Below are 19,290 nucleotides of genomic sequence, written 5' to 3'. Positions count from 1 at the left end.
GGTGACAGAGACAGAGTATGGTGAAGAAGCTATCTCTGAGTCTGTTTGTTCTGGCCCATATGGATCTGAAGCGCCTGCCAGAGGGCAGCAGGTTAAAAAGATGGTAGCCGACGTGGGTGATATCCTTAAAGATGTTTCTGTCCCTGCTGAAACAACTGCAGTTATAGATGGTAGACAAGGAGAGCAGAGGCCAGCTGACGATTTTTTGTGCTGTGTTTACCAACCTCTGCAGTCTCTTCCTGTCTGCCTCCGTGGAGCTGGCGTGCCACACGGCATCCATCTCGACGATGGATATGTAGAAGGTCACCAGCAGTGGGGTGTTTAGTTGCTCCTTCCTGAGCACCCTTAGGAAGTGTAGCCACTGCTGGGCCTTCTTGACTAGCACCGTGGTGTTGACTGACCAGGAGAGAACTGCAGAGATGTGGATGCCAAGGAATTTGAAGGATTGCACTCGCTCGCCGTTGATGGGCAGGGGGGCAGGGGCAGCTTTGTTCCGCCTGAAGTCCAGGATGAGTTCCTTGGTCTTGGTGATGTTAAGTGCCAGGTTGTTTAATGCACACCATTCTCCCAGTTTCAGGACCTCATCTCTGTAGGCCACCTCATTTTCCCCTGTGATCAGCCCCAACACCGTTGTGTCATCAGCAAATTTAACAATGATGTCCTCTGGGTGCGCAGGACTGCACTCAGATGTGTAGAGGGAGTAGAGTAGTGGGTTAGTACACAGCCCTGGGGAGAGCCGGTGCTGAGAGTGTGGGAGGAGGAGAGGCGAGGATCCAGTTTCCCCCGCTGGGGTCAGTTGACCAAAAAGTCCTTTATCCAAGAGCAGGTGGGTGGGGGGAGCCCAAGGTTGAGTAACTTGGTGATCAAAATGTCCGGTATTATTGTGTTGAGGGCTGAGCTGAAGTCAGTGAAGAGCATTCTGACATAGCTCTCCTGTTGCTCCAGGTGACTCAGTACTTGTTTGGAGAACAAGGGCTATGGTGTCTTCGGTGGATCTGTTAGTCTGATATGCAAATTGGTGTGAGTCCAGAGCGGGGGGGGAGACAGGTTCTGATGTGCCCCAGAACCAGTTTCGTGAAGCACTTGGTGATGGCAGGGGTTAGTGCAATTGGACGGCAGTCATTGAGACTGGTTGTGGGTGACTTTTTAGGGATGGGGATGATTATGGCAGATTTCAAGCAGGTGGGATGTTCCAGAGACAGGTTGAAGAAGATGCCAGTGAAGACCTGCGCTAGCTGCTTGGCATATGCCTTGAGCACCTTCCCAGGTACTCCATCGGGACCTGCAGCCTTCCTGGGGTTCACTGCACATGCCTCACATCCTGTGTCTCAAGAGTCAGTGGGGGGTTGCTAGAGTCTGGTGTGGGTTGTAGTGGTTGTTGGAATGGTGTGGCTGAGTGCAGTGTTTGAGACTCAAAATGGGCAAAAAAGCTGTTCAGCTCCTGTGCTAGCCCTGCATCTGAGTGTCACAGGACATCCTTTGTTGGTAATAGTCTGTATGCCCCTCCACACCTGTCTGGGGTCGTTAACATGTTCCTATATTCTCCTCTTGTATTCTGATTTGGCAGTACTGATGCCCCTCCTCAGGTTAGCTCAAGCTCAAATTACAAAGCATCAGCTGGACAAAAAGAACAAACCATGGGTTTAGGATTTGTTTGAAAATCTATTAAAGCTGAAACTCAGATATTAAAAATAAAGACATGAAGACTTACTGTAGCTGAAATTTTGAATAACAAAAACTCTTTGTGGCCTTCAGAGATTAGGATTTTAATACAATACTCAGAGAACAACCACACTATTCACAGTCCTGAACCACGGAATTATTTTGGCTCGAATAAATATTTGATATATGAGAAGGTGATAATGGGTGAGAAGGACTACAGATGTCATGCTGTTGGCATGTGCTAGGCGTTTGAGCTGTTATTGAAAACGTTAAGAAAAACCCACCAACAATAAAAACGCACTTGCACAATGAGGCCAGCAGAGGGAGACTTAAACAAAAGAGTAAACATAAGTTTAGGTTCAGGGTCACTCCCTCTGAGCTGTCAGGCCCATAGTGAGTAAACACACAATTAAAAAACGCACTGGAAAATGTAAAAAAAAAATCCCGCAAATAGTAGAAATTCTTTTATTACTACTACTATTTTGATTATTATTGTTATTACTTATTTTTTCCGACAAGTTAAAAATTTTAGTTACCACGTTTTATATATATATATATATTGTATTTTTTTAATCATCGTTTAATTATGAAGTGTTTTATTTCTTCATATTGAAAAAAAATTATTTGCGATTTTAAACAGTCGTGTAGTCTCTCTGGAGGAGCCACCATATCGGACCTGGACTACCTTTCCGGTTTCTGTGCGCGTTGCAGGTCACTCCCTCCTCTGTACTGTCAGCAGCTCTTTACGCGCTTCAAACTTGGTAGTCGCACTCAGCTGGTCTCCTTCCCACCTTTCGTTTTCTCGGATTTTTGAGTTTTTAAACGACCTACTGTTTTTAAGTCATGTGTTAATGCATTTGTCGCGGCGGCTTTCCACCGGGAGGAGTTATCGTGTTTGCTTCGCCTCCAGTTGAAGAGAAGCGCGGAGGAAATGTCCAGCTGAGGACTGGAAATCCTGAAAACTACAGGGCCTGTTTTTGTAATGATTGATCAATGCTTCGATAATGGCGCAAAAGGTGGGTTTGACAACTTTCCTGGGCTTCTCTTAAAGCCCCAGCACGACTACGCTGGCTTCTTGGGTTCCCCCTGGAGCTTGTTTTTCACCAATACTGAGGGCTGTAGACTTGGACAGTCAGAAGTGTAGTTTCTCGCACTAGTTTTACAGTGAAGACTTCACTCGGTGAGCTCCGCATTAAGGCTGAAAGCATTTAGGGAGTCTGCTTTAAAAGCGTTATGGCCGCTTGTCGCACATCTGTATGCGCTCAGCGAGAAACGAATGCTTTTGCTATACATGGAAAATGTGTCTCATTAACGAAGTGTCTTGTGACATTTTACTACCTTTCCACTGTGGGTCATAGCTGCCTCCGCGGAATTCTGGGAAATGCAGTCTTTTCTCAAAACACTGTTCGTACCATATGTGACTACTGTTTACCTTAGGTGAGGACTACAGGGCCATAAATGTAGCTGCAGCACTGCAAACACGATAATTTTGCTCATAGTATTGTTCGCATTTGGACCTAATGAGTGTTCTTTTAGGGGAACCGGAAATGGTATGTGAAGCAGAGTGTGTATAAAGATAAACCGTACGTAAAACTAAGAAGTTAAATATCCCCTCTACTCTAGATATGGTTTATGATATGCAAAAAATCCTACTGAGAATAATAATAACACAGGTCTGCTTTTTATTTTAAGTAATCCTTAATAAAATAAAATAAAATAAATGGTGTTAATAAAAAATGCAGCAGTCAGCACAGTAAAAAACATGTATGTGAGGGACCAACGACAGAACGACCTGATAATTCAGTTTGATTTTTTTTAAGATCATCAGCAGACATGAAAACATTTATTGTCATTTTCTGGTAATATGCTTCTGTTCAAAAACCTCATTCAGCTTCCTGGACTGCGGGGTGGTGGTTGGTGGACACTGAAACAAATGTTATTTTGATGGCTTCCTAATAGCCTTGCATTCCATCTCAATGGTTAATGAACAATTTCCCCACAACAATTTGAATAGGTGTGTGTGTGTGTGTGTGTGTGTGTGTGTGTGTGTGTGTGTGTGTGTGTGTGTGTGTGTGTGTGTGTGTGTGTGTGTGAGAGAGCTTCTCTGGGGCCATGGAGGAATGACAGATTAGTACATGTGGGTCACTGTGAGAGACCTTGTTGGCTCCTGTATTAAGCTGAACTGGGTAACGTTGTGGGTCTGCCCGTGTTTTGGTTGAAGCAAGAATTTAGTTGAGAGTAAGCATACCATACCAAGAACAAGTTTCGCCTGTTTCACTATGGCCTCATATAAGTCTGAAGTTTGTTAATCAGTTATATAGTAAACCTTAGAACTTTTTTGTTGTTGTTGTTGTCTGCAGGCACAGGTTTTATACGACTTCACTGCTGAGCCTGGAAACAATGAGTTGTCAGTGAAAGAAGGCGAGACAATTACCATCACCAATCAGGTAAATAATACAAACACTGCTCTACTTTTCATCTGTTTAGCATCAGGGGTAAAGTCTCACACTCTCAGCTGTAAAGAAGCTGTCTAGATGTGACGTGTACGATATGAGTTTTTTTTTTTTTTTTTGCATCTGCCTGTAATCGTTAAATCATAAAACTTGCTTGTGTTGTGGATACCATCATTTTTTAATTACTTTGCCTACAACAACATTGCAGACATTAGTCCAGGATCAAATGTTTAGTGCGGATCTTCCAATTTAAAAACAAAAAACTTAAAGCACATGACCTCACGTTGTCACGTATGTCACAAATGTGGACAAAAGAAGGAAGGACAAGAGGTGAAAAAAAAAAAACTAAACCAGAAAGCAAACATGATGTCATTGCTGCCAGCCACAAAAAGTTCAAAGGTCACTGGTTAAGTGCTGTCCTACATAGTTTTCCAATCGATGTCTCTGTCATGGCTATCAAGGACTCAGCGTATCAGAACTTTTATTTTTCATCAACTTCACTGATGAGGAATTTGTCTCAGGTGTGTACATACATACCTGGCTTACCTGTTTATTTCTTTTTTGCTTGGTACTAAACATTAAAATGATGTTTAAATGGTAAGCTCGAGATCTGACTCACAATGAGTCAAATCCAAGTGTGACTGATAAACAATCTGTTGGGTTCCCACAGGTGACATGTAGTTTTTGTGTATAGGCTATCATATATGTACAAGTTATTACTGAGCCTGTTTTAGTTACCATACAGCTTCCCTTAAAAATGTAAGGTACAGGATAAAGTTTTTGCAGGACAGCTTTGTAAGCAATGAAGATATTAATCAAAGCAATTTAAAAAAAGAAAAAGTTAAGGATACATATGTTGCCACAATAGACACAAACACAAAAAATAAGCAGGAGGCTACCAGGCTACCAGACTTAAAATATAAATAGGGAATTGAAGATGATGCAAATGCTTTGACAGTATTGACATTACGAAAACAGAACTCAAATATATAAATAAATATAAATCAATATAAAGTTTCACACACTATTGAGCAGAGAGAAAATATAGAGATAATATGGTGTCTTTAAAGGAAAGCCCCCGTCACCTGTTAAATCTATCTGGAGTATTTGGTTTATGGGTAAGTGATTCTTCCATTTGTATATAAAATAACTTCTCCTTAATCCAGTGCGCAAAGGTAAGTGGAGAGTTAGACTTGCAAGTTAAAAGTACACGTTTTGTCTGTGGGTTGAGCAGGACTGAAAAAAATGTGCGAGCTTCATATCAACCAAGCAACATTTGTTGCATTGAAAGGATATTTTTAAGGAAAGATGTGGTTCTCTTTGTTTTTTTTAGTAATACGACCTCTGCAAGAAAAGTAAATCAGAAGCCGTTCAGAAGCTATGTGCTACATTATTACCTTCGTTTTCAGTTTTTGGCATTGAGGTTACTTAAAAATGTGAAGCAGAATTTCCTTAAATGTTGATACCACAACATAATGTTCTTCAGAACTTTATGTTGTGGTATTGTGGCCTCAGTGTAACAACTGACCATAGGACTGGACATATTACACAAATATGTGGCATTTAAAGAAGTAGTAGTCGGAGAGAAAAATTGTAGACAAAACATTTTGTACTTTGAAACATTTCTTTGTAAATGTGATTCAAATAATTTCCAGTAACTTAATACAAATTTTAAAAAGTAAGTAACTAAAACATTAACTGACTTAGTAAAATGAAAAATCTATCTGATTATTGGCTATTAAACTAATATCCTGAAGGGAGAAATACCTAAGTACATGCCTTGTATTTTTTTTCCTGTAAGTAATATGCAGCTGGGTCTCTCTTTCAGAGTATTGGAGGTGGCTGGGTGGAAGCACAAAACTCAAGAGGGGAGGTGGGACTGGTTCCTGAAGACTACATTGAAGTGAGTTATATTGTGTCTGTTGATGTGAAGAGTATGGAGGAGATGCCAGCAGAGCTTTCAAACCCCATAGAATATTCAAAGAGACTTTAATTCACATAAAATTAAGCAAGAAAAAAACGAAACGAAAACAAAACATTCTGTACCGAGGTCATGATGTACCGTGGGTGCAGTGGAACATTAATCAGCTAGACATTTCATAGACACCTCGTCACAGACAAAGATGTATCTGCATACTGTGGTGCCATCTCTTATGTGAAACTAAAGTCACAACAGGATGTGCCTCATTCAGGGTTTTGCTGATTTGGGTGTTTGTGTGTGCGAGCGTGCGTGCGTGCGCGTGTGTATGGCTCGATCCAGTAACTCTGACTTCATGTGGAGGATATGATTCACTCTGAAGAAATTTACAGACACAGAAAGAGTTGTTTAAAACTAAAGTCTGTGATGTTAACAACTTAACATCACTGTAAACACTTACCACACAAGAGCTAACGATTGTGTGTGAGGGTGAGAGGCATTGATATTAAGCATCTGCTTAACTTTGCAAATTTTGGTGGGTGCGTGCTTGTTTGTCTGACCTTGAGTTACCTCCCCAGCTGCTCCCGGACTGTTTTGATTCTGTGTCCAAATCATATAAAACCCACAGATGACAATTGCACTTGTAGCTTATGTAATGCCTCATGAAAAACACCAGAACTCAGTCTGTTTTTCAATCACACTGCTGTTTTTGGAAAGATTGAGAAAATTAAAACCCTGTTTCACAAAGCCACGAGTGAAAAATGAGACGATCACATTACCGCATGAGGATGCACCTTTAAAAATCATTAGATCATGCTGGAATGTCTGGATCTGTTCACTAATGGGAATTTTTTTCTCTCTCTTCCATTGTCTTTTTTCTTTTTTTCTTGATTTGCAGCTCAATAAGCAGTTTTCTGTGTTCCCATCAGCTGCAGCACCTACTCCAAGTTTAGGAAATGTTGCAGCTTCAGACCTGTCCTTCTTTGATGCATATGCACCTGCATCAACACCTGCACAAAACCAGGTAATGCATTCAGCCAGTGAAGATTTCTCAATTTCACAAGTCTAGTGCAATGCTGGGTAAGTAGGTGTACAAAATATAGAGCGGTGCACCTGTCGTGCTTTCATTCTCCTATTCAAAAATGATATATGGTAGGGTTACGCTACAGAAAACAATCAAAAAGCAGAAGTGAGCGATGGCAAAAATGTACTGACGTTAATGCATCCCGTCAACCCCAGAGATGCAGAAGTGAGACCAGCTGGTGTGGGAGATATTAATCTTTGTCATGTCATTTTTAAACGATATGCAGTCCACCAAAATCTTCAGTTAGCAGGCAGGAAGTTCCACAATAGTGAACATACTGCTGGATCAGTAAAAATATGTTGCGGCTCAGCAAGTAAGGTAAAGCAGGAAATGTGTCGGCTATTGTTCCTCTGACACATCTATATCACTTTAACAAAAAGCACTGCACAGTGTATACTGTCACATCTGGCGCTTTGTGATGATGTCACCTTTGTTTCCCCCTCCCCTCAAGGTGGATGCTGGGGGCTTGAGCCCCCAGCCGGAAACCCCCGACACCCCAGTTTCCCCCTACCTTTCGTCCCCTGATGAGGTAACCGTGAGTTTGGGGTTGTGGGAGTGGCCTAAAAGCATGAACCCAAGCCCTCCCGCCCTCACTCATTCTTTGCCCAAGCGATCCTCTCTGATTGGTCTGCTTTGGCAAATTCCCCTGCAACCCTTACTGCCTGCAAAAAGCATGAGCTCAACTTCTCCATTCACCTTGCACTTCAGCACAAGACAAGACATTCCACCAATCAGCACCCACACACTGTTAAAAAAGAAAAGAAAAACTGTATGAATCGGTGGTAAAAGAGTTCATGATCCCCACATGTATTTTACTAATCACACTGACAAATCATCAGGCCAGAACACACGCTTGTACCAGAAATCATGATGAAAATTATGCAAATATCAGTAATAATCACTTTTTTTAAGTGCTGCTCTGTAATGAGAAGTATAAGAGCTGCAAAATTTAAAAGCACATGCTCTTAGAGTGTTGTTCCTCAATGCACTTGCTTGTTAATGTCATTTGAGTAGTTTGCCTGTTTATTTTTTTCGGTGATTTGTTTTTTTTTTAACCTACAGAAGAGAAACGCACAACAGCAGTGTTTTTGCATGCCTTCGAGTTGTTAGAATTGTGTATATGCCTGCCTTACAAGCATGGCATGCTGCATTTTGAGCATTTTTAAATACTGTAAAAACAAAAACAGGTTGTGTAAAAACACAAATGGAAGTTTTTGTATGCAAGCATGTGCCTCTTTCTCCAGATTATCGGGTATTATTTTGATCTTTTCAGTTAACCCTTCTGTACAGCGGCATATGCAAACTACACACTCACTGCCGGGCTGCTTTATCTCTCAGCAGATTCCCTCAGAGAAGCCCGGTCCTCATCAAATGTTTGGAAAAGGATGTTGTTTTGAAACTACTGTCAACCTCTCATTAAACAGACTCCATACAGGACTGGACTTGACTCTGCTCCTTCTCTTCTTCTCGCGTTTGATCTGTTATTACCGCCCGTCTTCCATTCCTCACAAGTTCTGTTTCACTCTTGCAGGCTACTAATGGTAATGATCCGTGGTCGGCGTGGAACACGGACCCATCAGGGGGCTCCACCAACAACTGGGCATCTAATCCAGAGGGCACACAGACTGGGAAGAGCGCTCCTGACCCCTGGCCCCCTGTATCACATGGTCACCCTCAGGCTTACCAAGGCCCAGGTAAAAAAACCAAAAAAAAAACCCGAGATAGCTTCAGGAACCATGGTTGTCCTATTATTAGAAGTATAATGTAAACCTTTTATTATCATAAAAATCACTGTAATATCTTTCGACAGTTTGAAATTTCAACTTTCTCTTTTGTAGCAATACTCATACGACTGTGTTTATGTCATTCTGAAGTATGTAAGCTACATTTTCAAAGCAATTTTTAACGTCTTAATGTGGTTACAGGAAAGGTAAAGTCATACAATGGTTTTGGCTCATCACACTACCTCGTGAAACAGTTTAGCTCACTCTTTACTTGTTAAACTGTTCTTCTGCATAAGCTGTACTGTATATATGGCTGCAGGGGAGGGAGCAGTTCTACAAACACGAGTGACTTCAGAGTCCCTCGCACTTAATGCATCAAACAGTCAGGCTCACGTTGATTAGTTAGGTTGTTTTGTTGCAATCACAATTGGTTGATGTGATAAAGGTTGTTGCTTCAAACAGCCTTTGGTGCTTTTTAGTGATTCTGCGTGAGTTTTTGAGCTCGGCTGGTTAAAGGTGTTTGAATTACAAACAGACAACAACTTGCGAGTTTGAGAATGCCTCTGTGGTAATACAAAAGATAAATTAAGCTTTGTGTTAAATTTTTGATTCATGCTTGATATCAAGTGTTTTGTTTTTGAATCATGCTTTCTGAAAAGCTCATTTTTAGATATGCAAGTGAGGCTTTATGTGTTTAATTTAGCATATTTTTTCAGGCCATTGGATAACATGGTGTTTAAAGTTCTTTAACTATTGTTGCGACAAATTGATATACCAAGTGTTTTTATTACTCCACAAATCACAAACTGCTGTCAGTAGTTGGAAAAAGTCCATTGACTCTTTGTTTTCAGTGATAAGATGTTCAAGAGGTCAGGCTTTTTATATATGGAAAAAGTCCTACTGTGAAAAAAGTGCTACTGAATAAGGATTTCTGGCTGAGTGTATGAGGAAAAATCAATAATATGTGATGTAGGAAGAACACCCAGATGTATATTTTGGATGTTTCTTTTCCCGTGTTGTGAGAAATAGATGTTATGGAAACGAATCTTAAAATTGCAATTATGATTTTTCATTGAGCAGCCAGTGAAAGGTGTTTGCGTCATATATATCCTGTCCTTCATGTTATCTGATATGAACAGAAATGCATGCTATGTAGAGTAGGACCTGTAATCTTGAACTCCACATACTGTATTTGAAAATACTACGTGACTCAGATTTTCACAGATTTGCAGTGACTGTAACTCCTCGATGTGGTTTTTCTTACTTGTGCAGTCCCGCCACAGAGAGAAGCTCCAGCACGGGGACAGAACGGTCAAATCATGATTCTGTTTTCTCTAGACTGTGGAAAATTGTGCCTCACTCATGACTCAGAAGGATATATTACTTGAGCTGCTTTTTAAATTCTTCACTTTCTTTTGTAAAAAACCCCCCAAATACATAAAAAAAATTGTACATTGGAAAAATGGTCAGAGGGGAAATTAACAGACTTTTCCTCTGTTTCTCTCTTGCTAAAGACATCTACCCATATCCTTACCTTATTGATTACACAGGTATTCCGTTTATTGCTTTTTGGAAGCCTGTTGCTCATTTTTGTGTGTGAACTGCCAATAATATGAAGAAAGAAACATTTCTTTTAAAGCATGTGTGTACAGTTTGACACTAACAATATTATCTTTGTATAAGAGGAGGTTGGAGGAGCTTTGTTAGACGCCCTGCACAGATAGAGATCAGTAACTAAACAGAGATATAGTTTTCAGTTATAGACTTTGGTGAGTGGTGCAGGAATAAACTTTTAAACATTTGTAGATTTATACAAGAACACTTTTGGCAGGACTACCTTTGCTGCCTTTCTTAATTGTTTACCTTTATGGCATTTTAAATTTACAGATAGATAGCGGAGGAGAATGGCTGAGGCTGTGGCTTACTAGCAGGTTAAATATACCCCAAGTGTTTACCCCTAGTTGGTCAACTCGCTTTGGAGCAGGTGGCAGACCACGGCAGCACATTTGCTTTGCCTTTTGTAGTGTTTCGTTTTCAGTTTGATTGTGATCCGATTGCAGTAAAAAGGAGTTGAACTGGGTCTGAGCTTGTCCTCCTGTGCTTGTATGTGTGGGTTGGAGCAGTAGCAGTGAACAGGCACACATGCACAACACACGTCTCAACTAACTGATCAGACACAAGGACACATATATTTTAAAAAACAAAAATGAAAATTAATGAGTAAATGTGATTCGGCAGGCCAACATGGAGATAGAATGAAAGTTGCTGTAATTTATGGGGGATTTTTGTGTATTTTCTTTGCTGTTTTATCCAGTGTGATTTGTTAGTATAATATGATATTTTACATGCCAGTTTCAGTTTTAACTAAGTTATTATATAGTCTCCAAGTCTGGCTTTGAAAGGCAGTGTTGGAACAGTGCAGCTATATGTATATGTGGAAATATTTTCTCTTACCGCCTGCTGCCTGATTCAGACTTTAATGGTCTGGCTGGCACCAATCCTAACAAATCATGCTCAGCCCTTTTTGCTTTGAACTGTGTCAATGCGTTTTGAAACCTGCTTTGAAATGAAGTGTGCAGCTTCTGACAAAAGCAATGATCTAGATATCATGTCTGGTTCAGTATGCATGCACTATTTTCACAAATGAGACGTACTGAAGGACAAATTTAAGCTTTGCAGTGTGTAATATTTTTAGCCATTTAATTGAAAAAGAGAGTGATGATGCTTAAAATCTTAAAGCATGAGAACCATTGATAGATTTGCATTGCTTCTGATATAGATGTGTGCTGCATGCCCTCATGCTCAAACAACTGACTCCTCTATCTCAAGAAAAATCTGTTATGTTATATTTAGACCCACACTAAGTAAAGCTCAGTGAAGCATTAAGGTGTGAATTTCCACACAACTCTTGTAGTAGGAACATCTATAAATGTAGTATAATAGTTGTACACAGTGCTTTTTTTGTGTGCATGTGATCTGAAAACAAACAACTTGGTGTACACGAATCTTACCTCAGGGGCAGAGGATGATGAGTGGGACGATGAATGGGATGACATGAAATCCACTGGCGGTTATGCTGAGTCAGAAGCCGGAGAAAGTGGAGCACTGCAGAGGGGCGGATCACATGCAACTTCAATGAAAATCTCCCTCAACAAGTAAGAGTTAATAAGTCAGTAATGTGCCTGGCTTCAAATCAGCGGCACTGTACAGTTTGAGCTGCTGATCAGAGTTTGGACAGCAGAATTTACTTCTGCCAAAGTGTGTTCATCCTCTTACTGTAGATAATAATAAACTGAGTTGCAGCAGCACAGAGTAATCTTGTTCTAATAATGGTAACATCGTATCAAATAACTGCTCTACACAAGACTAATCAGGAAATTTTGTCTTGTGTCTTTGAGCAGGTTCCCTGGGTTCTCCAAGTCGGGTCCGGAGCTTTACCTCCTTTGCAAGCAGCTTGTAAAGGGCAAAGACAGACTTCCAATTTATGTAGGTCATCTCCAAAAATGTTTTTTTTGTGTGTGTTTTTCTTTAGTTCTGTTAGAACATCAACGTGCTTCTTATTAAGTTATAACACAGAAGTCACCAGTCATAATTAAAAACCTATGGCTAAATTATTTCTGTCAGAATATTCGCCTTTATATAAAGTAGTATTGTAGCATCTTTTGCCAGCTTGCCATATGTTTGTCTGGCGCAGTAGACTTCTGAACCTTCATGTTTTGTGCTCAGACGGGAGAAGTTGGTCCAGTGTGGTCTTACCCAGAAACCCAGCTAGACTGTGTTGTAGCTGATCCCAAAAAAGGCTCAAAGATGTATGGCCTCAAGAGCTACATTGAGTACCAAGTCACACCCAGTGTAAGTATCCAAGAGCTATTTTTTAGGTTATCAAATCAACTAAATGCACTAAGCTAATCTTTAGACGCATAAATAAATATAAGAAGGACTGAAATGTATATCTTTACTTCCTTTAATGGAAGCTGTACTTTTTTTTTCCCCCCCTGGCATGCAGACCACAAACCGACCTGTCAATCACAGATATAAACACTTTGACTGGTTGTATGAAAGGCTTCTGGAAAAATTTGGGTCAGCCATTCCCATCCCTTCTTTACCAGATAAGCAGGTTACAGGTAGGTAACTAGCCAATAAATGCGTATGGCTGAATATATTTGTTTTTTCTGTTCTTTACGCGTTGATCTCTTTTAAAAGGCCGTTTCGAGGAAGAGTTTATTAAGATGCGTATGGAGCGGTTACAGGGTTGGATGACCAGGATGTGCAGGCACCCCGTTATCTCCAGCAGTGAAGTATTTCAACTTTTCGTCACCTACAAGGATGAGAAGGTAAACTGATACATCCACTTCCCATCTTTTAAGGTCTTTGAGTATGTGTTCTAAGACTGTGTTGCTGAAATCAGTCTTACATGAATGATTTGAGGTGTCAGTTAGTTATTTAAAGCTAATGTAACAAAATAATATGTAATATATAACTATAGAATAACTAGCTATTGTCAGTTGACTGAGGTGACGTGTGTCCATGTTGGTGTACAACTAAAAAGGTACTCTTGGCTGAGCCCTTATTTCCCAAGCGATGGATCTGCATGTTTGATTTGGCACAGATTTTGCACTGGATGCCCTTCCTGACACAATCCTCCCATTCATCCAGGATTGGGACCTCCACACAGGAAGGCATCACCTTGTGGTGCTGTTCAGCAGTTGCATTTAATCAGTTAATTGCTCACAGATGTAAATTCTAGACTAGACAGACTGCCTAACTAGCAAAAACTAATGAAAATCATGCAGAAACAGCTGGATATGGACTCCCATAGTTGTCCGGTTGCCCAGCCTTCTGTATGGAAGTCTTGTCTCTGGAAAGGCATGAAGGAATTTGACTTTATAAAGTATCGCAGAAACCCTTTTCTGGCCACGACTATAAACTGCAAAGCAGTAGCAAACAGCCGCAGGAAGTTAATTCTACTTTCTTTCAGCCAAATGTTGCAGATCAAAACTAAGATTGTTATTACTAATAGTTTAGGGTTGGGGCTTATTTTGTGGCATTAATTATTTCTTTTTTAAATTAAAACAATTGATTGTTACAGGACTGGAAGATGGGCAAGAGAAAAGCAGAGAAGGATGAGACGGTAGGAGTGATGGTCTTCTCCACAATGGAGCCTGAAGCTCCAGACCTGGACCTGATAGAAGTGTGAGTTTTACCAAGAGAAACTATAGCACCAAAAAGTGTTTATGTAACTTGTGTGTAGTACTGTATTGCGTAATTCATGCCACTGGTGTTCCTCATTCACAGAGAACAGAAATGTGAGCAGTTTAGCAGGTTTACCAAATCCATGGATGACGGGGTGAAGGAAATCCTCACAGTGGGGCATGAACATTGGAAGAGATGCACAGGCCGTATGTTCACACTGCACTCAAGCTAAATAAGTGTTTAGCACACCTAGGCCACGCCTTAAGCCTGCGCTGTAATTACTATTTACATTAAATGTTCATTATTCTGAATATTTTGTCAACATAGAAAGATTGGGGGAAAAATGTCTTTGTTACTTTGTTCATTTGTTTTACCATAGCTCTGCCCAAAGAGTATCAGAGAATCGGCAAAGCCTTCCAAAACCTTTCCTCTGTCTTCACCAGCAGCGGATACCAAGGTACGGAGTACAAATATCGATTCAGCGTCATGTGTAATTTGGGGCACTTGAGGCATTTTCCTGGGTGTAAGGAGTTCTGTGTTTGTCACACCGATGTCTCGGGTTACAGCTGGAGACATCTGGAGCAATCAGAGCTATGCTGTAATGTGGACTTTGGTTTTGAAATCGAGTGTTCGTTATTTACTGTTGGGAAACAGTAGGATGTATTTTAACAGTGTTTCTCGCTGCAGGTGAGTCAGCCCTAACTGATGCCATGACAGCAGCTGGGAAGACATACGAAGAGATAGCTCAGCTGGTTGCAGAGCAGGTACGTACTTTGACCGCTGCTGTAAAATAATCTAATGTGACTGCTATTAAAAGTAAGAGAAATGTGTCTACCCTTACTTTTCCTCTTGTGATTATGTCTGGAAACTCACACACAGACCATAAAGAGAGAGGGGTGGGGCAACATCTTTCTGTGGCCATTATCTGTGTTCACTGCATGTCTCAATATCTGAGCATTTCCCAGTTCCCCTGTTGCTGACCTCTTTAACCCAGCGTCCTGCTCGTCAGTTTCTATCTGTGCAGGAAGAGGCTTATGGCAAACTTATTCCTAGTGCTTCCTTAGTTTTGCTTTGACTCATGTATCAATGTGGCTATTTTGTTTTTGTTTTTTTTGACTGAATGACCCGATGAGTGTGCAAAGTAATAAAGTCCATTCTTGGCCTTTTTGATGTCCCAGCAGCTTCCAGAGGAAGGATTTGTCTGGTAAGCTCGTCCTGCTCCAGGCAGACTTTGTTAGTGATTTGGTAGAATTCTGATTTTAGTTGAGTGAAACCTTTGATGTGGTTTAGTGTTGGAGAAATACGATCACTAGACACGGATTCATCTCAGGGCACAAAAGGAACCAGTCCAATTTATCTGATGTTATCCAAAATGGATGCAAACAGCACTCCCTGCAGAATAAGGTCAATAGTGAGCAAAGGAATTGGCACTGCAATTTAAAATGATAGTTTGGCTAAATATTGTTTTATTTCTGTGCCATCTCATCCCAGTGTGTCTCCCTGTTGGATGTTCCTCTGAATACATGATGTTTTATATATAGTACTGCTATTTAAAAAAACAAAATAAAAAACCTACACTGAATTATGGCTTCATTGTATTTTCTCTCATCAGCCTCTTGCATTCCTTCCTGCTCTGTTTTACTTTCTTCTATTTTTAAGTACTGGTGACTTTTACCTTTTTACATTTATAGTTCATGTTTGTGTCTATTTTTGTTTTCTCTCAGCCCAGGAAAGACCTCCACCATGTCATGGAGACCAACAATGAATACAAAGGACTGCTTGGATGTTTTCCAGATACCATTGGAGTCCATAAGGTACACTAACATCCATGCCACAGGAAATGGGCTGGAATGTGATAATTTGCCGTTATGGGGTATCTGATAGGAACAGAGGTGCTGTGCGTGTCACAATATAGATAGTACAGACACCATACCAACATCTTCCTTTATTTACACATTTACATATACACACACCCCCACATGCTAACACATACACTTTCAACCTTCAACTACAGTATAAGGATATCTGTTTAAAATATGTCACCGCCTCTATATCACTACTACACCTTTACAATATATGTCAAGTGTTCAAGTTAATTATTATCCCTTTTCTTTGCCTAAGATTACAAAAAACTTGGGAATGTGTATGCACACACATTTTGCATGTACAGTCTTTTTGAGGGACCCAGTGCTTTTTTTAAAAAGTATTTTCTAAGTAATATAGAAAAAAATTGCCTATGCACTCCATACTAAAGTGTGAGCAATTTCTGTTTTTCATAGTTAATATCATTGCAAAGTGAAAACTCTGAAGCCCCTGACTGTTGATGTCTGGGACCTGTACTATTTGCAGAAATCACTATAGCGGAAGTTCCCAAAACTGCTCAACACACACTCAAACAATCTCTGATAGGGTAAAAATAGCACAGCAGGGGAAAAACATGCATATCTGATTTTTGGGTGAACTGTCCCTTTATCAGATAGAAGCAAAAATTAACAAGTAGCAGTGTGTGCATATTATTATACAAGGTTTAAATAGTCTTAACTAAAGTGCCTTCTGTTTACTTTTGGTCCCTGCAGGCAGCCATAGACAAAGTGAAGGAGGGTGACAAGCTGGTAGCCGCCAGTAAAATTACTCAGCAGGACAAAGTCACCATGGCTAAACGTGCCAGCACCATGTCTTACGCATTACAAGGTACAGCACGGTCACAGATACTGAAGTAATTTGCTTTATCGCTGCATGCAGGCTGATCACTGTGGTTTCTCTTGTCTTGTGCTGCAGCTGAAATGAACCATTTCCATAGCAACCGTATCTATGACTACAACAGGGTCATGCAGTTGTACCTGGAGGAGCAAGTCAAGTTTTACGAGACGGTAAAGGCATTTTAATAGAGCATTTCTCACAGTAAATTTGACTGTGAAACAGTTTGTCCTTTTCACTTCCTTATTACCTGGAAAGAAAGTAGTTTCATACCAAAGTGACGATATGAAGGCGTCAAATGACCTTTTTGTATTAATGCTCGTTTGTCTTCCTCTGCACCCCCCCACCCCCAGATCGCAGCGAAGCTGAGACAAGCGCACAGTCAGTTCACTACAATGTGAAAGCGGCCGCTGGCTGTCTTGCACTAAGAGACGAGAAGATTTAAACCAGCTCAAGATCCAAAATAATTTTGCTTATTTTGCATTTTTCAACCCCTGTCCTCTTTAATTTAAATTTCACTTCTGTTTTTCTCTTACCTCATCTCCTCTTCTTACAACTCATCCCAGCAGTCCCTGCTTTGCGGTATCCGCTACTTCGATGTTAAAGAGTACGAACGACATCTGAAAAGGCTTCAAGAGTGACAGCAGCTGTAATTCTTAACACAGACAGGGAAAAAAAATCATGTTGTAGTTACAGTGGCGATGAAATCAAACCCTGGCAATCCTTTAACGTGATACCGTTTTGTTTTTTTGGTTTTTTTGTACAGCTTCACGTGCAAACATAACCATCTATCTCAAGGTAACGCTCTGAAGCTTTTCACTTTTATTCCATGTTAATAGTCATATAGGAAAGGGCGCCAAATACCAAAGCTATTCTCCGCTCTGCCAATAAGGACAGCCAGGATATATTCAAGCTTTACTGTAGCTTCATTTGATTAATTTTGATACCATATATAGTATTTATATGTAAAAAGAAATTTTCACTATTGTTAGCAGAAGCATTCCTTTAAGGATTCAAATCTTGAAAGAGTTAGCAAAGGCAGTGTGTGCGTCCTCCCTGTGTATGACCGCCACTCGCAGCTCCCAGCTCCCCTTCATCCCACACTTCCTCAAAAGCGAACAGGAAGCTCCACCTTCTTCCTGTTTTCCCTTTTGAGAAAAATCGAAGTGGTCAACCTGGTTGGCACCCCAAAGCTCCTACATACTCACACACTGCAGTTTGCATTTTAAGAAACAGAATCTGGAATGAGTCTTTTTTTCTGTTCTTCTTTTTTCCTTTTCTGTTCTTTTCTTTTTTTAAGACATTTAAACTAAAAGTCATTGGATCAGTGTTTCCCTGCCACACTAGTTAACTTTCTCTCAGTACTTCGAAAGAATATTTGCCCTTGTTTGACGCAGTCATTGTGTTTGACATGATGGTACAAGAATAAAGTCATCTGTAAGAATTCGTACTATTAGAGGAGTTTGGAAGAGCCATGAATTATGTGTTCTTGTTTTTGCTTATCACCGCCCAGTTTTCAAATCAATCTGTAATCTTGTTCACTCTTTGTTAGAAAATATAAATTCTACTGCACCTATCAGGGGTTTCTTGTAATTGATATGTTATGTATAGAACTATTTGCAATACACGTGTCATTTAAAAAGAAGCAAAAGTTCAGTTTGATTTATTAAACAATGATTTGTACTCATTAGGATGTCATTTATTGCGTATGTGTGTGTGTCTTTGTGTGTTTTGTGTTCTGACTCGGAGGGGACGGCACACTACGCTCCCGGATTTCCTCACACTAAAGCCTTTATTCGCTGCAGCAGATTCTTGCGTAGATATGGACAGGAATGGGAATGAGCTGGCAGCTTGTGTGAAGAGTGCATTTTGTGAATTCTTGTTGTGAAGGAAGTGAAAGAGCCCTTTTTACCCTGCTCTCATTTCACGCTGCCATCAGGTGCAGTTGTTCATGTAGGCCACAGTGGCCTTATCAATGGAATCACCCGCAGTGTGTTTGTTGCTTCACAAGACCATATAGAAAGCTTACAGAATTATTTTCCAGTTTTTGCAAGAATTGAACTGATATTTTGCAATCCTGAGGCTTTTTGGGAATATATCTGCTAAACACATACCATATTATCATACTATAGTAACATCAAATGCTATTGGTCTGTGGAAACCCCAGGTTTAAATCAATACGATGTAAGTAACTAACACAGATAATGTGTTATGTGTAGAATGATTATACAGCAATGAATGCCATGCCATTAAAAATATGTCTATAGTCATGCATAACTTACAAGACATAGAAAGTGCCGTGCATTTAGTACTCAGTGCTTTAAAGTGCCAACTGTAGGAGTTTGAGTCCTGCATTACACAGTCTAATTTCCAACTCGCATGAGCTACATCCTGCTCATGTGCTCAGCTGCACATTTGCTGCTCAGTACTACCTCTTTCTGGCACCATGACCACAGAGACCGATTTGATTGTGTCACTTTTTTATGGCATGTGGTGTGAAAACAAACTCTTGGCAATTACATTATTTTATTTTATTTTTTGCTGTGATTACTGCATCCT

At 40.3% G+C, this 19,290-nt stretch overlaps 1 protein-coding gene across 2 annotated transcripts; it reads left to right on the top strand.

Annotated features, from left to right (window-relative positions):
* Positions 1-2,329: 2,329 nt before the first annotated feature.
* On the top strand, positions 2,330-18,419 carry snx9b (sorting nexin 9b). 2 transcript variants are annotated; one of them, XM_005734404.2, is made up of 19 exons: positions 2,330-2,678; positions 4,023-4,109; positions 5,944-6,018; positions 6,932-7,057; positions 7,569-7,646; positions 8,649-8,811; positions 11,858-11,996; positions 12,243-12,327; positions 12,568-12,693; positions 12,848-12,965; positions 13,045-13,175; positions 13,931-14,034; positions 14,137-14,240; positions 14,414-14,491; positions 14,722-14,798; positions 15,759-15,848; positions 16,611-16,725; positions 16,813-16,904; positions 17,085-18,419. In XM_005734404.2, exons 1-19 carry the CDS (start codon positions 2,667-2,669, stop codon positions 17,130-17,132), a joined length of 1,848 nt encoding a protein of 615 aa, XP_005734461.1. In that variant the 5' UTR covers positions 2,330-2,666; the 3' UTR covers positions 17,133-18,419. The 2 variants fall into 2 exon arrangements, with proteins under 2 accessions (XP_005734461.1, XP_005734462.1); XM_005734405.2 differs by lacking the exon at positions 7,569-7,646 and having other exon boundaries at positions 2,331-2,678.
* The last annotated feature ends 871 nt before the right edge of the window (positions 18,420-19,290 follow it).

Source organism: Pundamilia nyererei, unplaced genomic scaffold (assembly GCF_000239375.1).
Source record: "Pundamilia nyererei isolate P.nyererei 1_Seehausen unplaced genomic scaffold, PunNye1.0 scaffold00058, whole genome shotgun sequence".
Lineage (NCBI taxonomy): Eukaryota > Metazoa > Chordata > Actinopteri > Cichliformes > Cichlidae > Pundamilia > Pundamilia nyererei.
The sequence above is the reverse complement of the archived record's forward strand: the minus strand, read 5'-3'. Positions and strand labels throughout refer to the sequence as shown.

Excerpts from the sequence above, each read along its gene's own strand:
- snx9b (XM_005734404.2), top strand. Across the intron at positions 8,812-11,857 it reads TCAGGCTTACCAAGGCCCAG|GGGCAGAGGATGATGAGTGG; the intron begins GTAAAAAAACCA and ends ATCTTACCTCAG. Across the intron at positions 14,241-14,413 it reads TTGGAAGAGATGCACAGGCC|CTCTGCCCAAAGAGTATCAG; the intron begins GTATGTTCACAC and ends GTTTTACCATAG.